The 20,838-nt window shown below is 43.5% G+C and overlaps 1 protein-coding gene across 5 annotated transcripts; it reads right to left on the bottom strand.

The window, feature by feature from the left end:
- Window positions 1-21: 21 nt before the first annotated feature.
- Window positions 22-20,613, bottom strand: DPP9 (dipeptidyl peptidase 9). Of its 5 annotated transcripts, XM_048927454.1 has the most exons (22): window positions 20,388-20,613; window positions 18,597-18,684; window positions 15,809-15,908; window positions 15,658-15,712; window positions 12,567-12,679; window positions 11,384-11,557; window positions 11,040-11,208; window positions 10,766-10,879; window positions 10,334-10,462; window positions 9,776-9,837; window positions 9,161-9,261; window positions 7,724-7,901; window positions 6,773-6,938; window positions 6,600-6,679; window positions 4,888-5,040; window positions 4,295-4,430; window positions 3,820-3,965; window positions 3,416-3,562; window positions 3,100-3,252; window positions 2,380-2,522; window positions 1,923-2,034; window positions 22-1,431 (listed from the first exon to the last, which is right to left on the bottom strand). In XM_048927454.1, the coding sequence occupies exons 2-22, from the start codon at window positions 18,650-18,652 to the stop codon at window positions 1,339-1,341; spliced, it is 2,580 nt and encodes an 859-aa protein (XP_048783411.1). In that variant the 5' UTR covers window positions 18,653-18,684; window positions 20,388-20,613; the 3' UTR covers window positions 22-1,338. The 5 variants fall into 5 exon arrangements, with proteins under 5 accessions (XP_048783411.1, XP_048783407.1, XP_048783410.1 ...); XM_048927450.1 differs by having other exon boundaries at window positions 15,658-15,908; XM_048927453.1 differs by lacking the exon at window positions 20,388-20,613 and adding an exon at window positions 16,296-16,399 and having other exon boundaries at window positions 15,658-15,908.
- Between the last annotated feature and the right edge of the window lie 225 nt (window positions 20,614-20,838).

Raw genomic sequence — 20,838 nt, forward strand, 5'->3', positions numbered from 1 at the left:
ATACAAATGCCAACCAGTGCATCTCTTTCCAATATTTTAATGAGTTGCTACATCTTACACTCATAATTATAAAAGAATAAGAATCCATAAAAATATTTTCTTTTCATAATACGCACTTAAAATACTCCAGGGCAAGTCAATGTGGTTCATTTGGGTGTTGCTTTTTTCTTCTCTTTTCATCCCTGGCAGAACCCTTGGCTTGAGGGGCGGGGGGGTACGCGCTCCCCTGAGGTGCAATTACTCAATCCCCCCTCCCCAGAATTGCAGTTCCTGTTGACCAGGAAAATAAAAACCAAAAGAAAGCATATGCTGAGTAGATGGGTAAGGGGAACAGTCACTGACCTGCAGAGAACTGAAGCACAGCCAATTTCAGTGCACATCTGAAAGCTCAAGGTTTCAGGGAAGGAGAAGGTAGGATTGGGAGGCAGCATAAAGAATGGAGGGAGGAAGGACTTGCATAAATATTATCCATCTTGTGTTGCAAAAAAAAAAAAAAAAAAAACAAACAAAAAACCTTATCTCCAGAGAGATGATCTCTGGTTGTAGCCAGCTGCTTCAGCTGCTGTGCTACCTTTTGGCACAACTCTGGTTGTGAGTGGCCATTAGAGAAAGGCATGAGAGGGCATCGTTATCAACCCCAGCCACTTCCTCCATCTGCTCTGTGAAATAAAACTGAGAAATAGAAATGACTAGTGTTGCATGCTTCTGTAGACCTCTTCACATCCCAGGGCTCCACGCTGCTGCAGCAGGGCAAGGACACAGCACCAGCAATCAGCTGCCCTGGGGCTTTAACAATACGTTCTTCTCTCTTCCCTTCCATTCCTGGCTTAAGGCAGCTTGCTTATTCAGCTCTTCTGTTTCCAACACAGGCACCGAGTTCTTGCAGGTAAGAGTACATGAACTGCAGATGTGCAGTGGAAGGGAAAAGGATGGGGGACAGAAAGAGATGGATGCAAACCTCAGTCTTAGGAGACAGACCACTGTCCATCAATCCCCAGGATAGTGGGAGTAGCAGGGAAAAAAAAAAAAACAAAAAAAAACCAACAACAACAACAAAAAAAAAACAACCCAACACATTAACAGCCAGGCTGGAAGAGAGAAATAGAATGAGCAGCTGAGCAGAGGCAGACCTCCAGCTTGGAAAGTGAAAGAAGGTGGCACTGTCCAAAGGGAAAGTACCTTCCATCCTCCTCCCTTATTATTCAGGGCAAGACACCCTGACATGGGCACGCAGCCATTTGTGCTCTGGGTTAGATGGCTGTCAAGGGAGGTGGTAGTGGCTGGGCACAGGAGGGGTGAAGTGAGCTGTCAGCATCCAGTTTGCAGAGGCATGTGCTCTCAGAGGTATTCTTGTAGAAAGTGCAGCAGCGTGATTTCATAGTGCTCTCCTGACTCAGGGCACCGAATACTGTGTCTTTCATTGGGGTAGATCTGTGCAGAAGCAGAGATGAGACAATTAATCAGGAGTTGCTCATTCAGCATGGACAAGCCTCTCTCACTTTGTGCCCAGTCTCTATCAGGACAAAGGAGTGCCAGGAGATGTGTAGAGCACCCAGCCTGCCTCTCACTTCACTGCAGTGATGTGCACTGCCACTCTGCTCAGCAAAGCAGCCACTTCTGCTGCCCACAGCCATGTGAGAAGCAACAGTTCCAGGGGAGAAGGAAAGTTCCAGACTTGAGGGCAGGAGCCCTATTTGCAAATGCTTTTAGACAGAGGCCACATCAGCTAGCAATGAAGCAGTCACAGTGCCACCTCCCGGTCACCCGTTGAAGTCAAACAAGGCATTTACTATCAGCTGTATTGCAACAAGAGCAACACGTGGAAGCATCCACATCTACCTTCTCCCGCACTCAAGGCAGGAAGCATAAAACTATCTTGCTAGATTTAACTAACCTTCCCACTTCACTCTTGTTCCCCCTACCTGAAGCTGGTACGGTTTTCCAGCCCGGATTAACTGTGATACCAGGAAGTTTGTGTGAAAAAAGTGCACATTTTCATCCAAAAAACCATGGAGGATCAGCAAACGATTTGGCCTGAAGATGAGATGAGAGAGAATATGAGAATCCAAACAAAAAGCTCTGAAGTGAGTCTGAGCAAAGAGCTGCCATTCAGCAAACTAAAAACTGAACAATGACCAGGCAGCAGTCAAAAATAATTTAAGGCCACAGACGTGATCTTCAGCCCCTTCACCACTGGCAAAGGAGGCTGGATATACGATGCCCCAGCCTGCTGCAAAAAGCAGCAACCAGCCTCATGAGTTAAAATAAAACCACCTCAGAATTCATCCACTCTTTTGGTACTCAGCAGAGGTGCAGCTGATGGCACCACACAGCATCTGGAAGCAGGTTTTTAGCAGATTACAGCCCCACAGTACTCACTCATTGGGAAGCTTCTCTACATGTAATGCCACAGAGCCAGCCTCATAACCTTGCTGGTTGTTTTCTGGGATATCCATGTACCGCTCAGTATACCCGGTGTCATATGCCATCCAAACTGTGACAGGAGCACCTGCTATAGCAATCTGTCAAACAAATAGGTGGCAGGAGACAACTTCCATTATCAAGTGCTAAAGAGTTCAAATATTCTCTGCTTCCTTGATGAGGGAAGGGAAAAAAAAATTCTGGACAATTCTATCACTCAGACCGATTCTTCCACAACAAAACCCGTATAAAACCCGGATTCCAACTCATGCTGTTTCTCTTGTAACCAAAGTCAGGCAGACTCTATCCTAACAGCACCTAAAGGCTTCCCCTTTCAAGGAAAACAAGTGGAATAGAACCAGAAACCTGCTGAAGACTTGGGAAGTGCTTAGGAATAATGTATCAATCATCTTATTTGATAGTATGCCAAGTCTTCCATCAGTAGCCACTGGGATGTGACTCTATCCGAGAGACCCCATCCTCTTTATGTCTCAGAAAGTACAACCTGCAAGCAGAATGCAGGGCTGTATGCTAGAGCTACAGGCAGAAAGGACTGAGGGTCATTTTCGCCTGGCTTTTTTGTTTGATGTTTCTGATGGACAACTCCAGATACCAAGAGCTACAGAGGCTGAGAAAGCTACGAGGCCCAAGATAATGCTCCACCACGTCTGGACTTACCTTGAAGACATTGGGTTTACAGATGAGACCCATGAGGGAGAGAAAACCCCCATATGACCAGCCATGTATGGCTACTCGACTCAAGTCAATAAACCCGTATTTTTCTGCTACATAATGTAAACCTTCCACTTGGTCCTCTATCTCCACCTGACCCTAAAGAGCAATAAAATAAAAAAAAGCTGAAGTTAGTGGCTTTATGAGCCTGAAAACTTAAGAAACCAATAAGGCATAAGTAATGCTCATGCAGGCATACGTTCAGCCATTGAAAAAGCAGCCTTTGAAAAAGGAACAGAGATTAATCAAAAAAGTACATTACCATTTGGTTTTTCAGGGCTCCTTCAAATCTGAGTCCTCGCTGGCATGAACCCCTTCCATCAATCACTACCACAGCATAACCTAGGGATGCTAGCGTGTTTAGCCGTAAGTATTTGATTCCTTTAAAGGAATTATTCACCAGCTGCACCTGCAGAAGATAAAGAAGTTTCAGAACCAAGCAGCTGCCTTCCACTATCCTGCTCCGTCTGTTTCACCACACAGGATGGTGAACAGGACAGCAGCCACTAGATGAGCTACCAGAGACAGATGTATCAGTCTAAATGCTTAAAACATCATCTCAGGTTTGAGGCAGAGGTCAGAACAGAGGTTCAGTTTAAGTCCTGACACATGACTGAGCTACACAGAACTCTGCTCTGCACAGCAATCAACTATCTGGACTATTACCTGAGGGCCTCCATACACAAAGAGCACTGTGGGATGCTTCTTCCCAGGCTGGACATCATGAGGTTTGTAGACCATTCCATAGAGCTCAACATCTGATTGAGTACGGAAGTGAAAGATCTCAGGTGGGATGTAATCTGGGGGACAACCTGCAGAAGCAAGTTCACACAATAGCAATGCAATAACTAAAGCAGACTCTGTCTTCTACCCAGTCTGAAAAACCTCATCCTCTTAGCCAGGGCTCTTTAAATACCCAAACCATAACAAGATTTATCACTGCCTTTCAGAGAAACCTCCCACTCAGATACCTGCCTACATAGGTCAGTAGGCCATATATGCAGAGAATGGATCACCCATGAACACATATTCAGCTAAAAATCTTCAAATAAGGCATGCTGTGCTGTAAGTGTAAGACTTGACAGGTTGAGAACAGACATGGGTCAAATAACCTAGCAGTTACACATTGTGCAGGACTTACTGGCTGCCTCCATCATGCTAGCCCAAAACTTGGGTTGCTTATGTAGCGGATCATCATCGGAGCCACTGAGCTTGTAGACATGCACGCAAGGTGGAGTGCTCACACTGCTGTAGTGGCTGATGAACATGTCAAAATTCTACAGGTGGAAGAGGAAGAGTTAGGGGAATCGAGGTCTCATTTCCCACAACCAGCCTCCTCCACACTGTTCTTAGATTAGAGCTCCCACATCTCAAGCAACCAATACAAAAGTCCCCGGTAATCACTGCATGACTCACTACCACTCCCTGTTAGACAGGAGACAAGTGCATCTTGTGTCTATACAGAATCACAGAATGGCCAGGGTTAGAAGGGACCTCAAGGATCGTGAAACTCCAACCACCCCTGCCAAATACAAGGCTACCAACCTCTCCATTTAATACTAGACCAGGCTGCCCATGGCCCCATCCAATATGGCCTTGAACACCTCTAGGGACGAGACATCCACAACCTGTCTAGGCAGCACCTGTTCCAGCACCTCACCACTCTCTCTGTAAAAAACTTCTTTGTATCTTCTGTAAATAACTTCTTGTAAACAAGATACAAGAACAACAAACCTGGCTCATAGAACAGCTGTGGGAGAAGCCTGGTATGGTAAGTCGCACAATTTCTCCAGGAGACTCATAGCTAACTACATAGAGATGGTGCTCCAATGGGGTGTCTTTCGTGCCTTGGAAATACACCAGCTTCGTAGCCTCATTGACCCAGATCTATATGAAGAAGAGAGGCCTTGTTGACAGAAGAATGACATCTACTGCTTCTTTTCTCATTCAGTCTGTCCCAAGGCTTAAAAACACCAGTAGACTATGAGAGATTACTTACAGCATTAGGGACATACACAATATCCATTTATATGACAGGCTGGAATACACACACATAGCACTTACGGAGAATCGTATTAATCCAATGAAGTAATAAAAAGAAACCAAAGTGGTATGTTCTGTTTTTTGCTTTTTTTTTTTTTTTTTTTTTTTTTGAGAAACTCAAAGCATTTGCTTATTAAGGAGCTTAAAAAAAAAAAACCTGAGCTCTCTTTGCTGTTTAAACTGAAAGATTCTGTGCTTAACTAGAGTGCCCTCCCACATTATGACTGGCATTTTAAGGGTGTATATGTATCTTTCCCCATCAATTGTGATAATGAATTCCCATCTGTGGAAGGAACAATTTAATAGCCTTAGCAATACCAAACTTCAAGTCACACTAACATAACTTCTTAATGTCCACATACATCAGTTTCTAAAATCCACCTGGATCAGCGAGGAATACAGGCAACAGCTTTTAAATACTGCACTGATCCAGCAACAGAAACTGAACTGTTTCTACCTTACAGTTTCCAAATGCTGAAACTCAAGTGCTCTTTCTAGCTAACATAGTTTGAAGAGAACTGCAGACAGGACAGGGAAGCAATATCCAACCCAATTGGCCAGGAAAACAGGTAGAGACCTGTGGAGCAACAAATGCATCAAAATAATTGCTACTAACACAATTTTAGACATAGCACATGCAGGGAAGAGCTGTGACCAAAATCAACAGCATGTACAGTGAGAATCCACATGGGGAGGGACAGCGGGTTAATTACAGATTGAAAAAAAAAAAAAAACAAGCAGCAGAAACCAAATGCACAAAGCTGTAGGCTTTTTTTTTTTTTTTTTAAAGTGTGAAGTGGAACTCTAGATTAATTGGGAATGAACAGACAAGGCCTTCATTTTGACAGAAATCACCTGGGAGCATTAAAGATCAGACTCAGAGTTAATTCCTGAAACAAAATGGAACAAGGCTCTACAAGATAAAACAGATACACAGTTCCTTCATATTCTGAATTGCTTTATATTCCCCAGCTGCCTTCTTCCTGAAAGGATCAGCTAGAGACCAAGAGTTCATTCTAAGCACCAGTACGTATTCCCAGTCCACAAGTACTCATTGAGGTTAAAATGCTTCAGCAAAGACAGTAAGCCCAAGCTTATCCACAAAAAAATTCTTTGTTAATGCTGAACATCAGACTCACGTCCATTTCTATGGCTTCCCTCACTCCCGGGATTGACTTAAAGAGCAATCTGGAGTCTGGTTAAAAACACAATCAATTTAGTGTACACTGGACTTCAGCACTTCTGGGGAAAGCACAGGCAGCAATAAATTTTAAAAATAATAATAAAAACACAAAATTAAACTTAAGTAGTTCTAGTTGGTTCCAGGTGTAACAGAGGGCATAAGCCAGGACTGTGGGCAGATAAAGCAGAACTGCAACACTGCAAGAGAAAATAACCACTACCTTTGATCCATGCCTTGCCAGCACCTCCCACTCTCCACCAGTCAGGGCAACCTCCTCTTTGATAGGACATTTGAAATCATCTAGAAGACATGAAAATAAATAATCTTCCCCAAAAGATAAAACAAGCAAAGTGAGCCCACAAAGCTGATGCAGTGTCAATGCACAGATCTTACCCTCGCTGTGGACATACGGCTGTACCCAGTCATAGCTGCCTTGCTTTAGGACCACTGTGACTCTGTACAGGTGACAGAAACCTGTTTTGCATTCATTGGCTCGGATAAAACACAGTTCTTCCTCTTCTCCTTCTGGTTGTATGAAAGGATAGAAGATATCATGAACCTGTCACATGAGACAAGAGATCCCTGAGTGATTTCTATTGACAGACCAATGCACAGCCAGCCAAAAGATACACTGATAAATTACTGTGCTATCAAATGAAAGGAGCTGGGCAGGGACGAGTATCTCAGACAAACTGCTAGTGATAAAAAGCAATTCTATACTTTCCAATTACCACAGAAAATTTGTGCCTGCGCAGAAGAACGTGTTCTCTGAGCTCTTCATGACTATCAGCAAAGCAGCACCCACCCGTCATGCCTCTGAGCAAGACAACTCAGCTGTGTGTCCCATATGGCAGTTGCTATTCTGACACCTTGGGAATGCCACAGTTTGAACTTCAGGTCCCTTTGCCGCTTCAGCACCAAGGTGCTTATGTTAAAAGCCCAAATTTATTTCCTGTCCCGTGTTCATCACTTACCTAAATATATTTAAATTTCATAGATTAGAGTTGCTTGCAACTCAAGAAGACATTTAATCTTCTAATAAATCACCCCTAAGAGAACTGCAGTGTTACATACAAAAGTGTTGGTGTTCTAAGTGCCTGCCTTCACCGAGAATGGTAGCAAGGATTAGGTAGGATTCTCTTATATTTCAGTGCTGAGTGCATGGAAGTCCTTCTCAGAACTTTATCAGACCTCCTGAACTAACACCGAAACCTGGCAATACTGTGCAGCAAAGCAGTGTGCTGAAACATGGACTAAGCTGGACACACAGCCAACACAAAAATAGTTAAGTGCAGGGGAGGAAGGGACAAGCCAGTGCCCTCCTCCCAGCACCGAGCTGCTTACGTTTATCCACACATCAGTGATTTCTTCATAGATAACAAACGGTTGAACATTTTCTGGCACAATTTTGGCAAATTCAGCACGCTGCTCCTCACTTTCTGGGACTGGAATAAAGAGCGCTGGAGGCAAAAGGATAAGCTGCAGCCGCTGCTGAGGTCTGTCTAGAAACATAGCCCAAGCACTGGGGAAAGAAGTTGGAGGTAAAGGTCAGTACCACAAAATAGATGTCATTTTATAACACTCAGAACACATGATCCATTTTCTCCCACTGGCAGAAGGGATTTAAACATCTGAATGCAAAGCTTTCCTCATAATTACTTCTTTTCTAATCTCCTGGAAGCTTTGCCAACAAATATGTTTTGTCAGACATCTCTGGTGTCCCATGGGGGTATCATTCAGACCAGATGTCTGACACACTGGGTAGAGTGTCTATCCCAAGAGACCAGGTAACACGTTTCCAGAATGCAACATTTCCTTGGTCAACCCTTCCATCAAGAAGCACTATTTTCTAGTGAGCTTCTAAGATCAAGAGAAACTAAAGTGATTCATTTGTAGCTTCTCTGTTGTACGCTGCACTAGCAAGGAAAGGCACAGACCTAAGACAACAGCCAAGCGAAGGGGTTGCTTCAGTCTCAGCCTTGTTCCTCTCCAAGGAGAGTCATTTGAAATGGTGCTGCACTGCAGGCCTCTCAACATGACAGAAGTCAAGCCACTGCTGCACAGTATGGCTACCCCAAGGCCTGGAAGTGCATCAAGGGATGTTCCATCATTAACATAGACTTTCAAAAGAGCCAGTTACCCCCTGCACAGTGTCTGCGGATTTCATGAACAAGCTCTGGTGCAGAACATAGGAGTCACTAACGCGATTACCTTCTGTAAAACTGTATGAGTTCAGTTTCCCAAGCAGACAGTTATTAATTACAAGTTACAGTGGTCACAGAGTAATTCTTCCCCACTGCACAACATGGAAATTGCCCACGTTCCCATGACATATTTGCATTGATCACAAACAGGACCAACGGACAATAAAACTGCTTACAGTACATCCTCATTTTCAACAGGAACAATGTAGTATGGGTGCTGTACATCTTGAACCCAAAAGAATTCCCTAGGACTGCCTACTTGACTGTCATTTAACTTTGTGGTTGTAGCTCTGCATTAAAACCCATAGCTTGTCATCTGAGTCTACATCTGATTATTTCCTACCAGTAGGATGTTAAAACAATGAAGAAACCAAATAGTCTTGTGCCATCTGTGACACTCACAACTGTAAGAACTGGTGAAGACAACATTATAAACCTGGCTTCAATATAACACAATCTATTGTATAGCTACAACACCACACAGTCTTGAAGGTCTGTGAGAGTTTAGCCTGGGAAGCCCCTACCAGCATTAGTCTGGAAAAAAAAAAAAAAACCAAACAAAACAAAACTTACGTACTATTTGCCATCTCGAGTCCATCCAGCACGGGCAATGTACTCCACAGTCGGGAATAATGCAGCAAATGGTTGCACCAGCTCCTTGTCTTGAGCACACACGATCTGCAACAAAAGGAAGGCCCAATACCAAATCAGACTAATACCAGGCCTTCTCCTATGGAAGCTCAGAGAAACGGGAGAATAAGGAAGTTGTAACTATTGACTGGCCTCATCAAGGGGAAGCAAACCTTTCTACAAAATGGCAAGAATAAAAAGGAAAAGCAAGTTTCAAAGCACCATGGTTTTGGCATCCAGCCACAGAAAGGATACAACTGTGCAATGAAGTCCAGGATTAGATCCAGTTTTAACCCTGCAAGCTCTGCCCACTGATGTCGTGGTATGTCAGGCTTACTCTGCTTCTCACCTGCCTCCCCTCTCCCAGCTGCTTTTTGAGCAGCATAATACTTTTCAGCCTTTTAAAAGTTTTTCTTTTTCTAGCTACCTACATTCAAGAACTAGGTGCTACAAGAGGAAGAAAAGCAAAGCTAATGCTATCACAGATTCTTAAATGGCCTCTTAATTCTAAGCAACTTCAGAAGCAGTCAACCCTTCAGAGCAATAACACACTCTGACTTACCTTACCCTTGCTGTCTGTTTTCAATTCTGCCAGTTTTAATGTAATCTTGGGGTTTTTGCTGCCTGCAAAGGAGTTACAGAACATCAAGATGACAAGCCTGGACACCCCCAGGATTATACTTGCTAGAGCTTCTGGACAGGAACCAACTCTGGTCCTGCTAAAATGGCTGGAAGTCAATACACAAATAAGAAATTATGAATGCAAACAATACTGTGTTCAAATGAGGCATTTTGGGTATTGGGAAAGTGTGCTTTTGCCTTGCCTAGATAGATGCACACATTCGCAGGAGGAAGTGATTACAAAATATATTCCAGAACATGCCATCAGATATATTTCATTTTCTCAGCAACCCTTTCATTTAAGGTTAACTTTAAATCTTGTTCCCTTTTGTAGAAGGGGAGTGGGCTCAGAGACTCAATTAGGCCTCAACATTTAAAACCAGCTTCTACATCCTGGTAAGAATCTACATTAATAATGAGATGTTTATAGCACAAATTCCACTGCTTCAGTTAGCAGGAGCCAAAAGTTGCATTAGCAGCCCCATGGTACTTCACTTACCTGTCCTGGGGTACCGATAGGAATCTGTTTTTCTCTCCTCCAGAGCAGGTGAAGGAACGTGAATTATCTCCACTTCTGACTCATCCACTTCCTCATACAAGATTCGCAGTGTTTTTAAATTCTCTGAACCTAGGAGCAGATAGTAGGCATGCATGCTACAGTGTTTCTAAGTGTTTCTAGCTTGCCTGGAGCACCACAAAAGTCCACACTGGTGCAAAAGTTTTGTACGTGTCCTGTATAATTGCATCTTCTAGTAACCATGAGTAAATACTCCTCTGAGCACAATTATACTCCCTCAGTGTTATGTTCCCTCTGGTGGCCTTCCCAGAAAAAGATCAAACCCGGGCCAAAAGAAAACCATGCTCAAAATATCATTCACAGCAGTGGCCAGCAGTAGTAATAGTGTCAGAATTTGATACACAGAACACTGACCTTCTGTGGAAGATGTGGGACACCACCAATAGCCTGTGAACCGATCAAATTCCTCCTGAATGACAAAGGTGGCTACACCAGCAGACTTAGGGTCATCAAGAACATTGGATAAGCCTGGAAAGGAGAAAAGAAAGAGGACACTTACATCTTCTTGAAAACAACTGATTCAGAAGAAAAGTGCATTTGTGAGAAATAAGCCATAAAGACATTACCCCGTTCATCCACAGTTTTTAATCAAAACTTTCTTCTAAATATGGGAAAAAGCACCAGTTACCTTTATGGCAATATGTCATTCGCTTCTCCTCTCCTGTCTCTATATTTGCTACCCACAAATCATTGTTATTAATGAATGAAAAGAAGGCAGGGTCTGCAGGGCAAATCTTGGGATCCATTCGTGGCCCTGTACACTGAGTCTTGATCTCCAGAGGCTTCATTGGAGACACCTACAGCAACAGAAACACAAACATCTGTGTACCAAAAGACCCACAGCCCACAGAATGAGGGCACAGTCCTGAGAGGACACAAAAGAAACGATCATAACCAAACACATGCACACATGCAGCTGCTACCAACCAAAACCACTTCAGATGTCATTCATAGCTCTATTAGCAAACTCACCATGAAACCATTCTTGCCTCCATCTCGGCAATGAAAGAGGCTATTGCTGGCCTGGAAAAGGAACAGGCCACTTTCACTGTGGAAATCATAAGATGTTATACCAAAGACACCAAGTCTCTTGCGCTCTCTTAAGAGTTCTTCTTCTCTAGAATACATCCCATGATGAGGGGTTGCCTAGTATTGAAATAAAAGAAAATCCAAGAAAATCTGCAAGGATAGAAACTTCCACAGAGCAGAAATGCTTTTGAACTGGCACCAGGTAGTCTCTAAATGCTGAAAATACAATTTACCAGCCCCAGTCAGTAGTTCTTACCATACAGGTTCTTCCACAACTACTGTATTCCAGGCTACAAGTGCGGCCCAGTAGGACTAATCTAACTGCAAGCCCAAAGTTCTCTTTACGTAAGAGATGAATTGCCAATCTACAGTTTCTACAGTTGGCACTTCAGTATTAACTAAGGACAGCTGCACTTGTGCTGCTTATGCAAATCAGATGTAACCAATTAACTTAATGACACTTATCTACAGCCTTTCACAAACAGTTTCCATGTCAGATACTGCATACAAAACCTCTTCCAGGGATCTTGAATTACCCTGAAGGGGACTAGCAATCCAAATGGGGTCAAGACAGCTGAATTCTTTTCAAATGGGAAGCTTTCCAGAAAGGAAGACAGACCAATGCCCTGCACCCCCTTGCTCCTTAATGCTTACTGACAAAAGACACAAAGATAGAGGAAAAGGAGATTTTATCTCCTTTTCCAGTTCTCTGGCAACAGAGTAAAGGACAGAAGAAGCTGTTTAATAGTTTTCCCAGCTCCCTTAAAAGCAGAAAAGACAGTAGGTATTACAACAAGCCTGTTAACAAGTATCTGAAAAGCCCAGACAAGGCACAGAGGAAAGGTGCACTGTCCTGATAGCTTTTAGTTTGCAGTGGATCACATGCTAGTTTACTTCTTTACTAGATCACCCATTTGCTTGCCACATCACCTGCTGTTTCATACTCACTAGCTAGAGCACACACAGGTGCCTATCTCATATTATGAAATAAAGCAATCATCAATACAACATCCCTACCACTACCGTTCCATGCTGCACAGCATGGTAACACTCACCATATCAACCCCATAACATCAACCAATTTTCCCAAGAATTATCAACTCAGGGTCTTCACACTTCTGCTTACCTGAAAGTGATCCAGCATCTGTTTCCATGACAAGAGTAATAAGGCCTCCTTCCGTACCTTTTTGGGAATCTCTGAGTAAAGAAGTGAATTTTCCCTGCTACCATATGGCATTCCTATTAAGACGACAAAAGCATCATTCTGTTTAAGATTATTTACTGGACAAAGATGACTCAGATCAGACTGAAACAAAGCCTTTAGTAAGATAACCTTACTGCAGCCTCCCATTACCTAAAGGGGACCTACAGGAAAGAGCAGTTGGGACTCTTTATCAGAGACTGTAGTGATAGGACAAAGGGTAATAATTTAAAACTAAAAGACAGTATGTTTAGATTAGATACTAGGAAGAAATTCTTCTCTTTGAAGAAACATTTTCCAGAGGAAACTGTGGATGCCTCATCCCTGGAAGTATTCAAGCTCAGGCTGGATGGCTGCTTTGGGCAATCTGGTCTAGCAAAGGAATCCCTGCTCATGGCTGAGAGGATGGACTAGATCTTCCATTGAATAGTTTCAACTGGAAGGGACCATTACTCTGTAACAGAGAGGTTAGGTGTGTTCAAGGGCTTGTACCAGCTGTCATTCCCAAGCAGCTCTCAGCTCAAATACAGAATACTATCTAACTACATCAGCTGTAAACACATATTTCCCCAGGCAATATTTAACACTAACTAACCTTTTCAGAGTTGGTTACTTCAGACTTTCCTCTCTCTGGACTGTTCAACCCACAGCCTAAATCCACTCTAAAAGAGCCATGGCCTGAATGAGAGACTCAACATTATTCTCCACATTTCTCAGCAAAAAATAATAATTGAAGGACCTAATCCAGATCAATGCATTAGCCTACAAGAGGGAAAGAAAAAACCTGAAAGCTCTAGAGAGTCCGTTCAAATGGAAAACATTATTTAGCCAAGACATCTTGTCATCTTACATAAGCTTTTGATATGGCCAAATCATATAAAACTATTGGCTTTCATCCAATTTCCAAACCAACCAAGAAAATGTAGAATATCTGTGAAAATGATTTTGGTAGTTTCAGCAGAATCACAGACCATAAACTTGCCCTCTACATTTGCTTAAGTGATGCCCTGGGTCAGAATTTAACACAGAAAACATGCCCCAATACTGTTTACTCTGTACGTGTCCAGGGAGAATAAAATTTCTAAGCTGTTAACCTAACAGTACAGTTACTTAAAACTGAAATAGTACCAAGTGCTTAGGAAGCAAAGCAATATGTGAGCATATAATCCTCAGAAATAGAGAAACGCCAAAGGGCTGAGTATGTGGTGTTTAATATAAGCAGCATCTGCCATGAATGAACATAGAAGTATATGGGAACAGCCCAGGACTGATTTAAAATGTCCAAACAGAACAAAGTGCAGATAGGAACTAATTACTATATATATAGATATCTGGCACTTATGTGACTGTGACCTGGACTTCATTTCTCTTTACTACATTAGTACTTTATACAACAGCCTCAAGACTACAGTAAATCAGCATTTACAAGGAAGATACTGCCTTCAACCCCGAAGACATTATACTGTGCTCTCAAGTGAAGAACAGCATTCAACCCCTACATTAAAACTCTTCAAAAGTCTTCATCCAACTCCTTGGCATACAGTCACTAACAGTATTCACATAAAATTTTGGAAATGCTACTCAGCATTGAGACAGTAATAGTAGCACAATGTTAAGCATGAACGCATAAAATGGGTTCCAAGTATTTAACGCACTGTACACAGCATACAATTTAAAAGGTGCTTATTATGGCAATAAAAAGAATCATCATTTCCACTTCATAAGAAACGCATAAGAAGAGGTAACAATCTTATGTTATGAGTCAACCTGCAGTATGCCCAGCCCATTTTCAGGAAACACCGAAAAGACATTGGTGCATCTTCATTACTAGTTCTGGCTCCTGTGATAGTTACAACTGTGCAGAAAACTTACAGCCAGTAGCTGCTCCCATTGCCATATCATACAACAGAAGAAAATAAAAAATACTGCAAATTAGCCACATATAATGTTAATTCTTTAGTCATCTAAACTGTATCAAAGTCAACTTGACTTTGAAAAACATTCAGTTTTAAATTAAGTCTCACTATTCAAACTCAACAAGAAAAGCATCTTAATTCAGGAAACTGCCATTTATAGTAGCACTTGTGTAATAAGAATGTACAAAGGACTGTAGCAAATCATCACTGACATACAGGAGCTGCTCAATCAAATCCAGCATTCTACATTGACCCAGAATCAAGTCAAGAAAAAGAAGGAACAACAAAAACAACAAAAAAATATCAGAGTCACTTTAGGAAAGCAGCCAGCTATATGGAGTTGCGCACTGGGAAATTTCTTTACTGGTCCAGTAAAGACCAGCTCATGCCCCAGAGTGTAACAAACCATTTACAGTCTATAAAGCTTCCCATGTTACTAACCACAAGATTATCCAGTTACTAAAATCCAGCCACTCTGCCACTAATTACATCATAGTTCCAACTATGAGTGTCTCACTCAGCATAGTATTCTGCTGTCCTTCAATCCTACTGTACAGAAGGAGGCTTCTCTACAAATATCAACAACAATTAATTCCTCTCAAAATCTTTTTCCATTCCCTATTCCTCATAGCATCCTACCTATGTGCTGCTTAATAAATCAGGGAGAAAATAAGCTGCTGTTGTGCGCGCCTCCAAAACATACTATAACTTGTAACATATAGTTACTAATTACTAATGGTGACTTAGAAAGTCAGCCTAGTTAATCTATCAGGTAAATCCCACTTCTAGCTCCGGAAGCACAGGACAGCCCTGAGTTTGAAAAGCATCCCTTCTCTTAACCCATCCCCTGTACTGACCTGAGTTACCAACACTACAGTCATACCTCTTTTACTAGCCTGTGCTTGTCTGAGACTGGAGAGGTCTCTGCTCAGTTCCAGGCTTTGCTGCAGATTTGAGTGCGTTGTTATTCTTGAGCAGTGTTACCTAATCTCAGTTCCCCTATCTTAAAACAGAAATATTTTCCATCCTTTTCCTGGTCTGTTTAAATTGGAAGCTCTCCCATAATATTTTCACACCCAGTGTCTGGCATGTCAGCTTACCCAGGTAATAAAGACGATGAGAGTGAGGGCTGGACTCTTCGGTTTTCCGGACAAACTGGAAATCATGGGGAGCTTTGTTCACTATCATGCCCGAATACTTCCTGCTGCTGTGAATAATGTCACGCAGCCCATCCCAAGAATGCTTTTGCACCTGGAATTCGGAAGGCACATCCTCCATCTCGACCACTTCAGAGCTGTCTGATAGCGTGTCCACTGCAGTCATTGTCTCTTCCTCAGAACTAGACAAAAAACTGAGGGAAGAGTTGAGGGGGAGAATTAAGTCTTAAAATCAAGCAGCCCATCTCCCATTCCATATCAAGTCCTGTAAGCAAAGATATTAAGCCCAAAGGATTTATTACCAGTACTAGTTCTAGAAGTAAGCTGTTAAACATAATCCATGTGGTGGATTCTGGCATAAAAAAAAAATAAAAATCAGCGTGACTCAAAGGAAAACAACCCCAGGAATTTGGACAAAAAGTCATCAAAGCTATGACTTATTGGCATATAAATTTATGGCGTATGGGCATATAAACTTAAATCCTGGAACACTGCACAAGTGGAAGTCCCCTTCCTGCCCTGAAGGAAAGCTGGCACAACACTTTATGACCATCTAAGTTTAAATGCAACAGCTCACTTACCTGAATAGCTATTGCAGCCAGGAACGATGACAAAACAGGAAGAAACAGTGCAATTGACTTTGTTGACCAGAAAGAAGACAGCAGTAAGAGACCCTTGTCATATCCTGCAAAACGTGGTACACGCATTTCCAAGCTCGCAGTTATTGAATGAGAGTCTACAAAAAGCACCTTGATGAGCAACTACAGCAAACATTGATTTGAGGAGATGTGAACTAACTGACTTGCCCACAGTCAACGATGTAATCTACTACAAAGCAGGAATGAGTTTAGGACTAGGGAAACCAGTTTACATCACCTCATTAGAAAAGCTGGATTTCCCTGCACAAGGACATTTCAGTAGTTTTGGGCTGACCAGCCTACATCTGGGTGCATCTGGAAGAATGTTACAGAAAATTTCAGAATAACTTTGGTTTACCAGAAAAAAAAAAATACTAGGGCTAGAGAATTCTACTCCATGGAAACAGAATTGCTACCTTTGGTTCGGCATCAAGATGGCAAACCAATGACTAGGGATTAAACCACAAAAGGCCTTGTTCTCTGCAGCCCCAAGGCGTATATTTTCAAATCAGGTTCTTCTCAAATACCACTTGTCACTGGGGACAGTCACCTGCATTCTGAGCAGAAAACTGCTTCTGAGATGTAGCTGTCATGTCTGTGTATTAAGCAGGAATTAAACAAATAATCTTGAAGGCCTCAGCCTCAAGATGCACAGCAATTTCTTTCCCAGTGAGTAGAACCAAGGGAAAGGAGAATGGTTATTAATATCAGCACAAGAAAACATTTACTCCCGTCCATTTTCTACCATGAGTATTTTTCAGGAGAACCTTGAGCATTCCTAGAGAATTCTCCATCAGCTTAAACCACCACCAAGAAAAAGCTCCAAAAACATATCTGTAGGTTCTCCTACAAACAAACAACTAACACCTAAATCCACAGCTTGAACACAAATAAAGAGTATTTTCCAATAAAAGCCAGGCATAAAGCCCAAAGCCGCAAGAGAAAACGTGACGGGATGTTCTAAGATTTCAAGAGTGTCTTATGGCCTCAAGTCTATTGATTGTATTCAGGGTCTCCATTATAGCAACTAAAAATCACATCTTAAGGGGAAAGCACTGCCTATCAAAAAAAACATAACAGAAACACCATTCAGAACTGTTAGCTGAGTACAATTCTCTCAACCCAACTGTACTGCAGGTCAAGTCGGTTGATCAAAACAATCTGGCTTTGGCTCAAGATACTTGACCCCTAGGCTGCTTTCTCCTAGCCAGCAACACCTTCTCACTCACTTGACTACTCACAATGTAAAGTTGCACTTTTAAGGGCTCAAAACAGTCCACTCACTCACTACACAAATGTAATACTGATAACTGCCCCAACCTGAACAGGACTCCCTTCCAAACTACATTTCCATGAATTTAGGATTCACCAGGTAAGTGAAAGGCACAACTTTCAGCTTGGTATTATAACCTTGGTGACTTTGACACTAGAACAGAGTAGAGTACTGGGATAAGAGAAGTATTCATCCTCACCTTTGATCTGTAGCCAAAATTACATGAAAGTGTTGGAAAATAACAGCTAAAATGTTATGGAGCCTCATGTAACTTAGGTCCTGACACAATACACAGTAAAAGGAAGAACCATTTGCTCTATCACTACAGTCAGAATAAAATATAAGTAGAACTTGGTAGTACCACAAATGCAGTAGAACTAGTATAAGGAGTGACTTAACTAATTGAAGTCAGAAAGTTAATTTGGGGATGAAATTGTTCAAAGAGGATTTTGACCAATACATCAATTTTAACAACTTTATTCTTAAACACTCTCAAAGCTTCCTCATCAATAAATCTTGTATGTGCTATACAACTCACTAGAGACAGACTCTCCTTCAGAGTCCTCAACAGTCCTTAGATGACTTCACTTTCCAAAGCACTTAGCTATCCCTTGAGTGCCTCCAAGCTCGCTCAGTGTGCTTATTCTGCCCAGCCTGGTTAGACACGTCAGACATATATCCAAGTTCTTTTTCAGAAGAAACACATTAGTCTGAAGACAACAAGCAAGTATAGGAAGACAGCAAGGGACATCAGTATGGGAAAAAACTGTAAAGCTTGGAATTGGAAGCCAGTGAAATAAATCAACCTCCTGAGTCACTTCCTGACCCACAGATCCTGACACAGAGTTCCCCAAGGCAAAAAGACAGGCTTGGGATTTTTCAGAAACCTCATTCACTTGAGAACGTGTTTATTGCTATGTTCCACAGAGCATGGGGTGAATAAAGACCCTGGGAGTACTTGGGAAACATACCTTCTCCAACTTCCTGCAGTCTCGTTTTCCAGACGAACCCTCTTTATTTTCTGCATTAACTACTCAGCAAGCTGGGCAGGACAGGAAACTAGGAAGGAAGATGAAAAAAGCAAATTTCATATAGCTGCAGTTTCTCCTGGTACCTTCCACAGGTCACATATGCAACTGAGCACAGAGGCACAACCAAAACTCTTGGTTTGTGCTTTGCAATCCAAATCTGTTCTACTAACATGCGCTGGATACTAACAACCCAGACAAAACACAGTTCTTTTTCTCAACAGTGGAAATATATGGCCTATCTCTTCTTACAAAAATTCTTAAAATCTGAGAACCCTCAACAGAAGCTCTTTCTTTCACTCTCCTCTCTGAATCCCAAAATTCAGCATTAAGAAGAGAGAAAACACAAGTCTGATCAACATACTCACAAGAGTCAAACAAAGGACACCATATGGATCCAGACAGAGGGTCAGCAGCCCTGCTGCTGACAACACATCATGGCCCCACACAGGACATAAAAAAACAGATTTGTCTTCCAAGCCAGTGCGTTTCCCTTTGCCTCAGCATCAGCCAGATGCCACAGAACAAGCCTGACTTGCCGCACAAACTCATTTTCCAGGAGCATTCAAAGGTACAATATTCACTATTTCTCCACTGGTACCTTAAAGGACAATGATGTTTGTGTCCTCTTCTGGCTCTGAATCACAGACACACCCCAGACCTGTCACTATCTCCTGCTGAGGCCCTTGGTCTGCCCAGACAGCCATCTCTGCACCTCAACCACATTCACAGAGAATTCAGAGAAACAAAAAGTGTCACAGAGAAGCCCTGTGCAGGAAAGTTCCTCCTGCAAAGAACAAAGAGAGACTAAAGAGCAGCATCCAGTAACTTCAGGGCAATCTTCAATGCGAGCACAAAGGGCAACATGAGCAGTGCTCAGGAATGCTGAGTAACCTGGTCTGATCTCACAGCTGGCCTTGCTGTGAGCAGGGCTTTGACGAGGGACTTCCTAAGGTCCCTTTTAATCTCAATTATTCTGTGATTTTTATGATTCAGAGACATAGCTCACCCTCACGCCCCCCCCCCCCCCCCAGGAACAATGACATCCTCCAATGCAAAACCCAAAGAAAAGAGATGGAACCAAACAGACATGAGGATTTAGAAAACTGAGGGGCCTGCAGGTGTCTTTGGGAAGAGCTAAAGAACCACAGCCTCTCCTTAAGCACTATAAACACATCCATGTCACAGACGAACTTAAGCTTGAGTAGCTTTTCCAAAAACAAAAGCGAGTGAGAGTGGAATAAAGCAGTGGGGACTTCCATGCAGAAGATTCAGCTTTGTTAAAGGCTGCAAGTGACCAGAGCCAGGCCCGGGCAGGCAGCCCCACTACACTGCTGCCCTTGTCGGAGGGGAAGGCTGCAGCATTCCCCAGAGCCTGGGAGATCCTTGTTCTCCCCAACTCACGAGCCACCCTCAACCCTCCCGGGCACAGCACACGCTCCAGGGGAGCCCTAACAACCAGATAACGCACCCCTCCTCCAGCCGCCCAGTCCTGGGGGGCTGCACCCCCCCACATCCCCTCAGAGAGACCTTCCCCACTTCGCCTGGGGGGGGGCGAGGGAAAGGGCGAGTCCCGTCCTCGGCGTGGTGGCCTCCGGAATCTGTGGGGGTGGACGAGTCACGGGAGACCGATAGAGGCCCGCCCGGCTCCCAGGCCCCTCCGCGCGCCCTGGGCACAGCCCCCCGTCCCGGGGTCGCCCCTCACCCCGCCCCCCCCCCGCTCTCCTCACTCACCCCAGGACACGGCGACCTCCCCCCTCAACGGGCGGGCAAGGGGGATGGTGGAGGCTCTTCTGCAGGGCGGGGAGGGGGGGGAAACGCGGCAACTCCGTCACTCCCACTCCATGCCGCGGACACCAGGCAGCCCCGGAAGCGGGGTGGGGAGCAGGGAGGAGGAAGGAGGGAGACAGGAGGGGGCAGCGGCCTTCCCCTGCGCGGCCTTTCACCCGGCTCCGGAAGTGAGGCGCCCGCGCGTGCGAAGTGGGTTGGCGGGAGCGCGCGAGGGGCGGTACCAAGAGCGCAGTGCGGGTGGGGGAAAGAGCCGCAGCGTGGGAGGGGGAACTTGCTAGAGAGGGTACGGAGGGAACTGGTGGTAAAAACACACAAAACGAATATCTTTCTCTTCTTGACACCCGAGATAAATCCAGAATGCATCTTTAAGCGCCCCCTTAATGGGGCAGCGTTG

The sequence above is a fragment of the Lagopus muta genome, chromosome 26, assembly GCF_023343835.1.
Source record: "Lagopus muta isolate bLagMut1 chromosome 26, bLagMut1 primary, whole genome shotgun sequence".
NCBI lineage: Eukaryota > Metazoa > Chordata > Aves > Galliformes > Phasianidae > Lagopus > Lagopus muta.

Coding starts and splice junctions, on each gene's coding strand:
- DPP9 (XM_048927450.1), bottom strand. CDS start 18,652: ATGCAGAAAATAAAGAGGGTTCGTCTGGAAAACGAGACTGCAGGAAGT. Junction 10,463..10,765: donor TCCCACATCTTCCACAGAAG/GTCAGTGTTCTG, acceptor ATCTGCTCCTAG/GTTCAGAGAATTTAAAAACA. Junction 2,035..2,379: donor GTAGAGAAGCTTCCCAATGA/GTGAGTACTGTG, acceptor TCTCATCTTCAG/GCCAAATCGTTTGCTGATCC.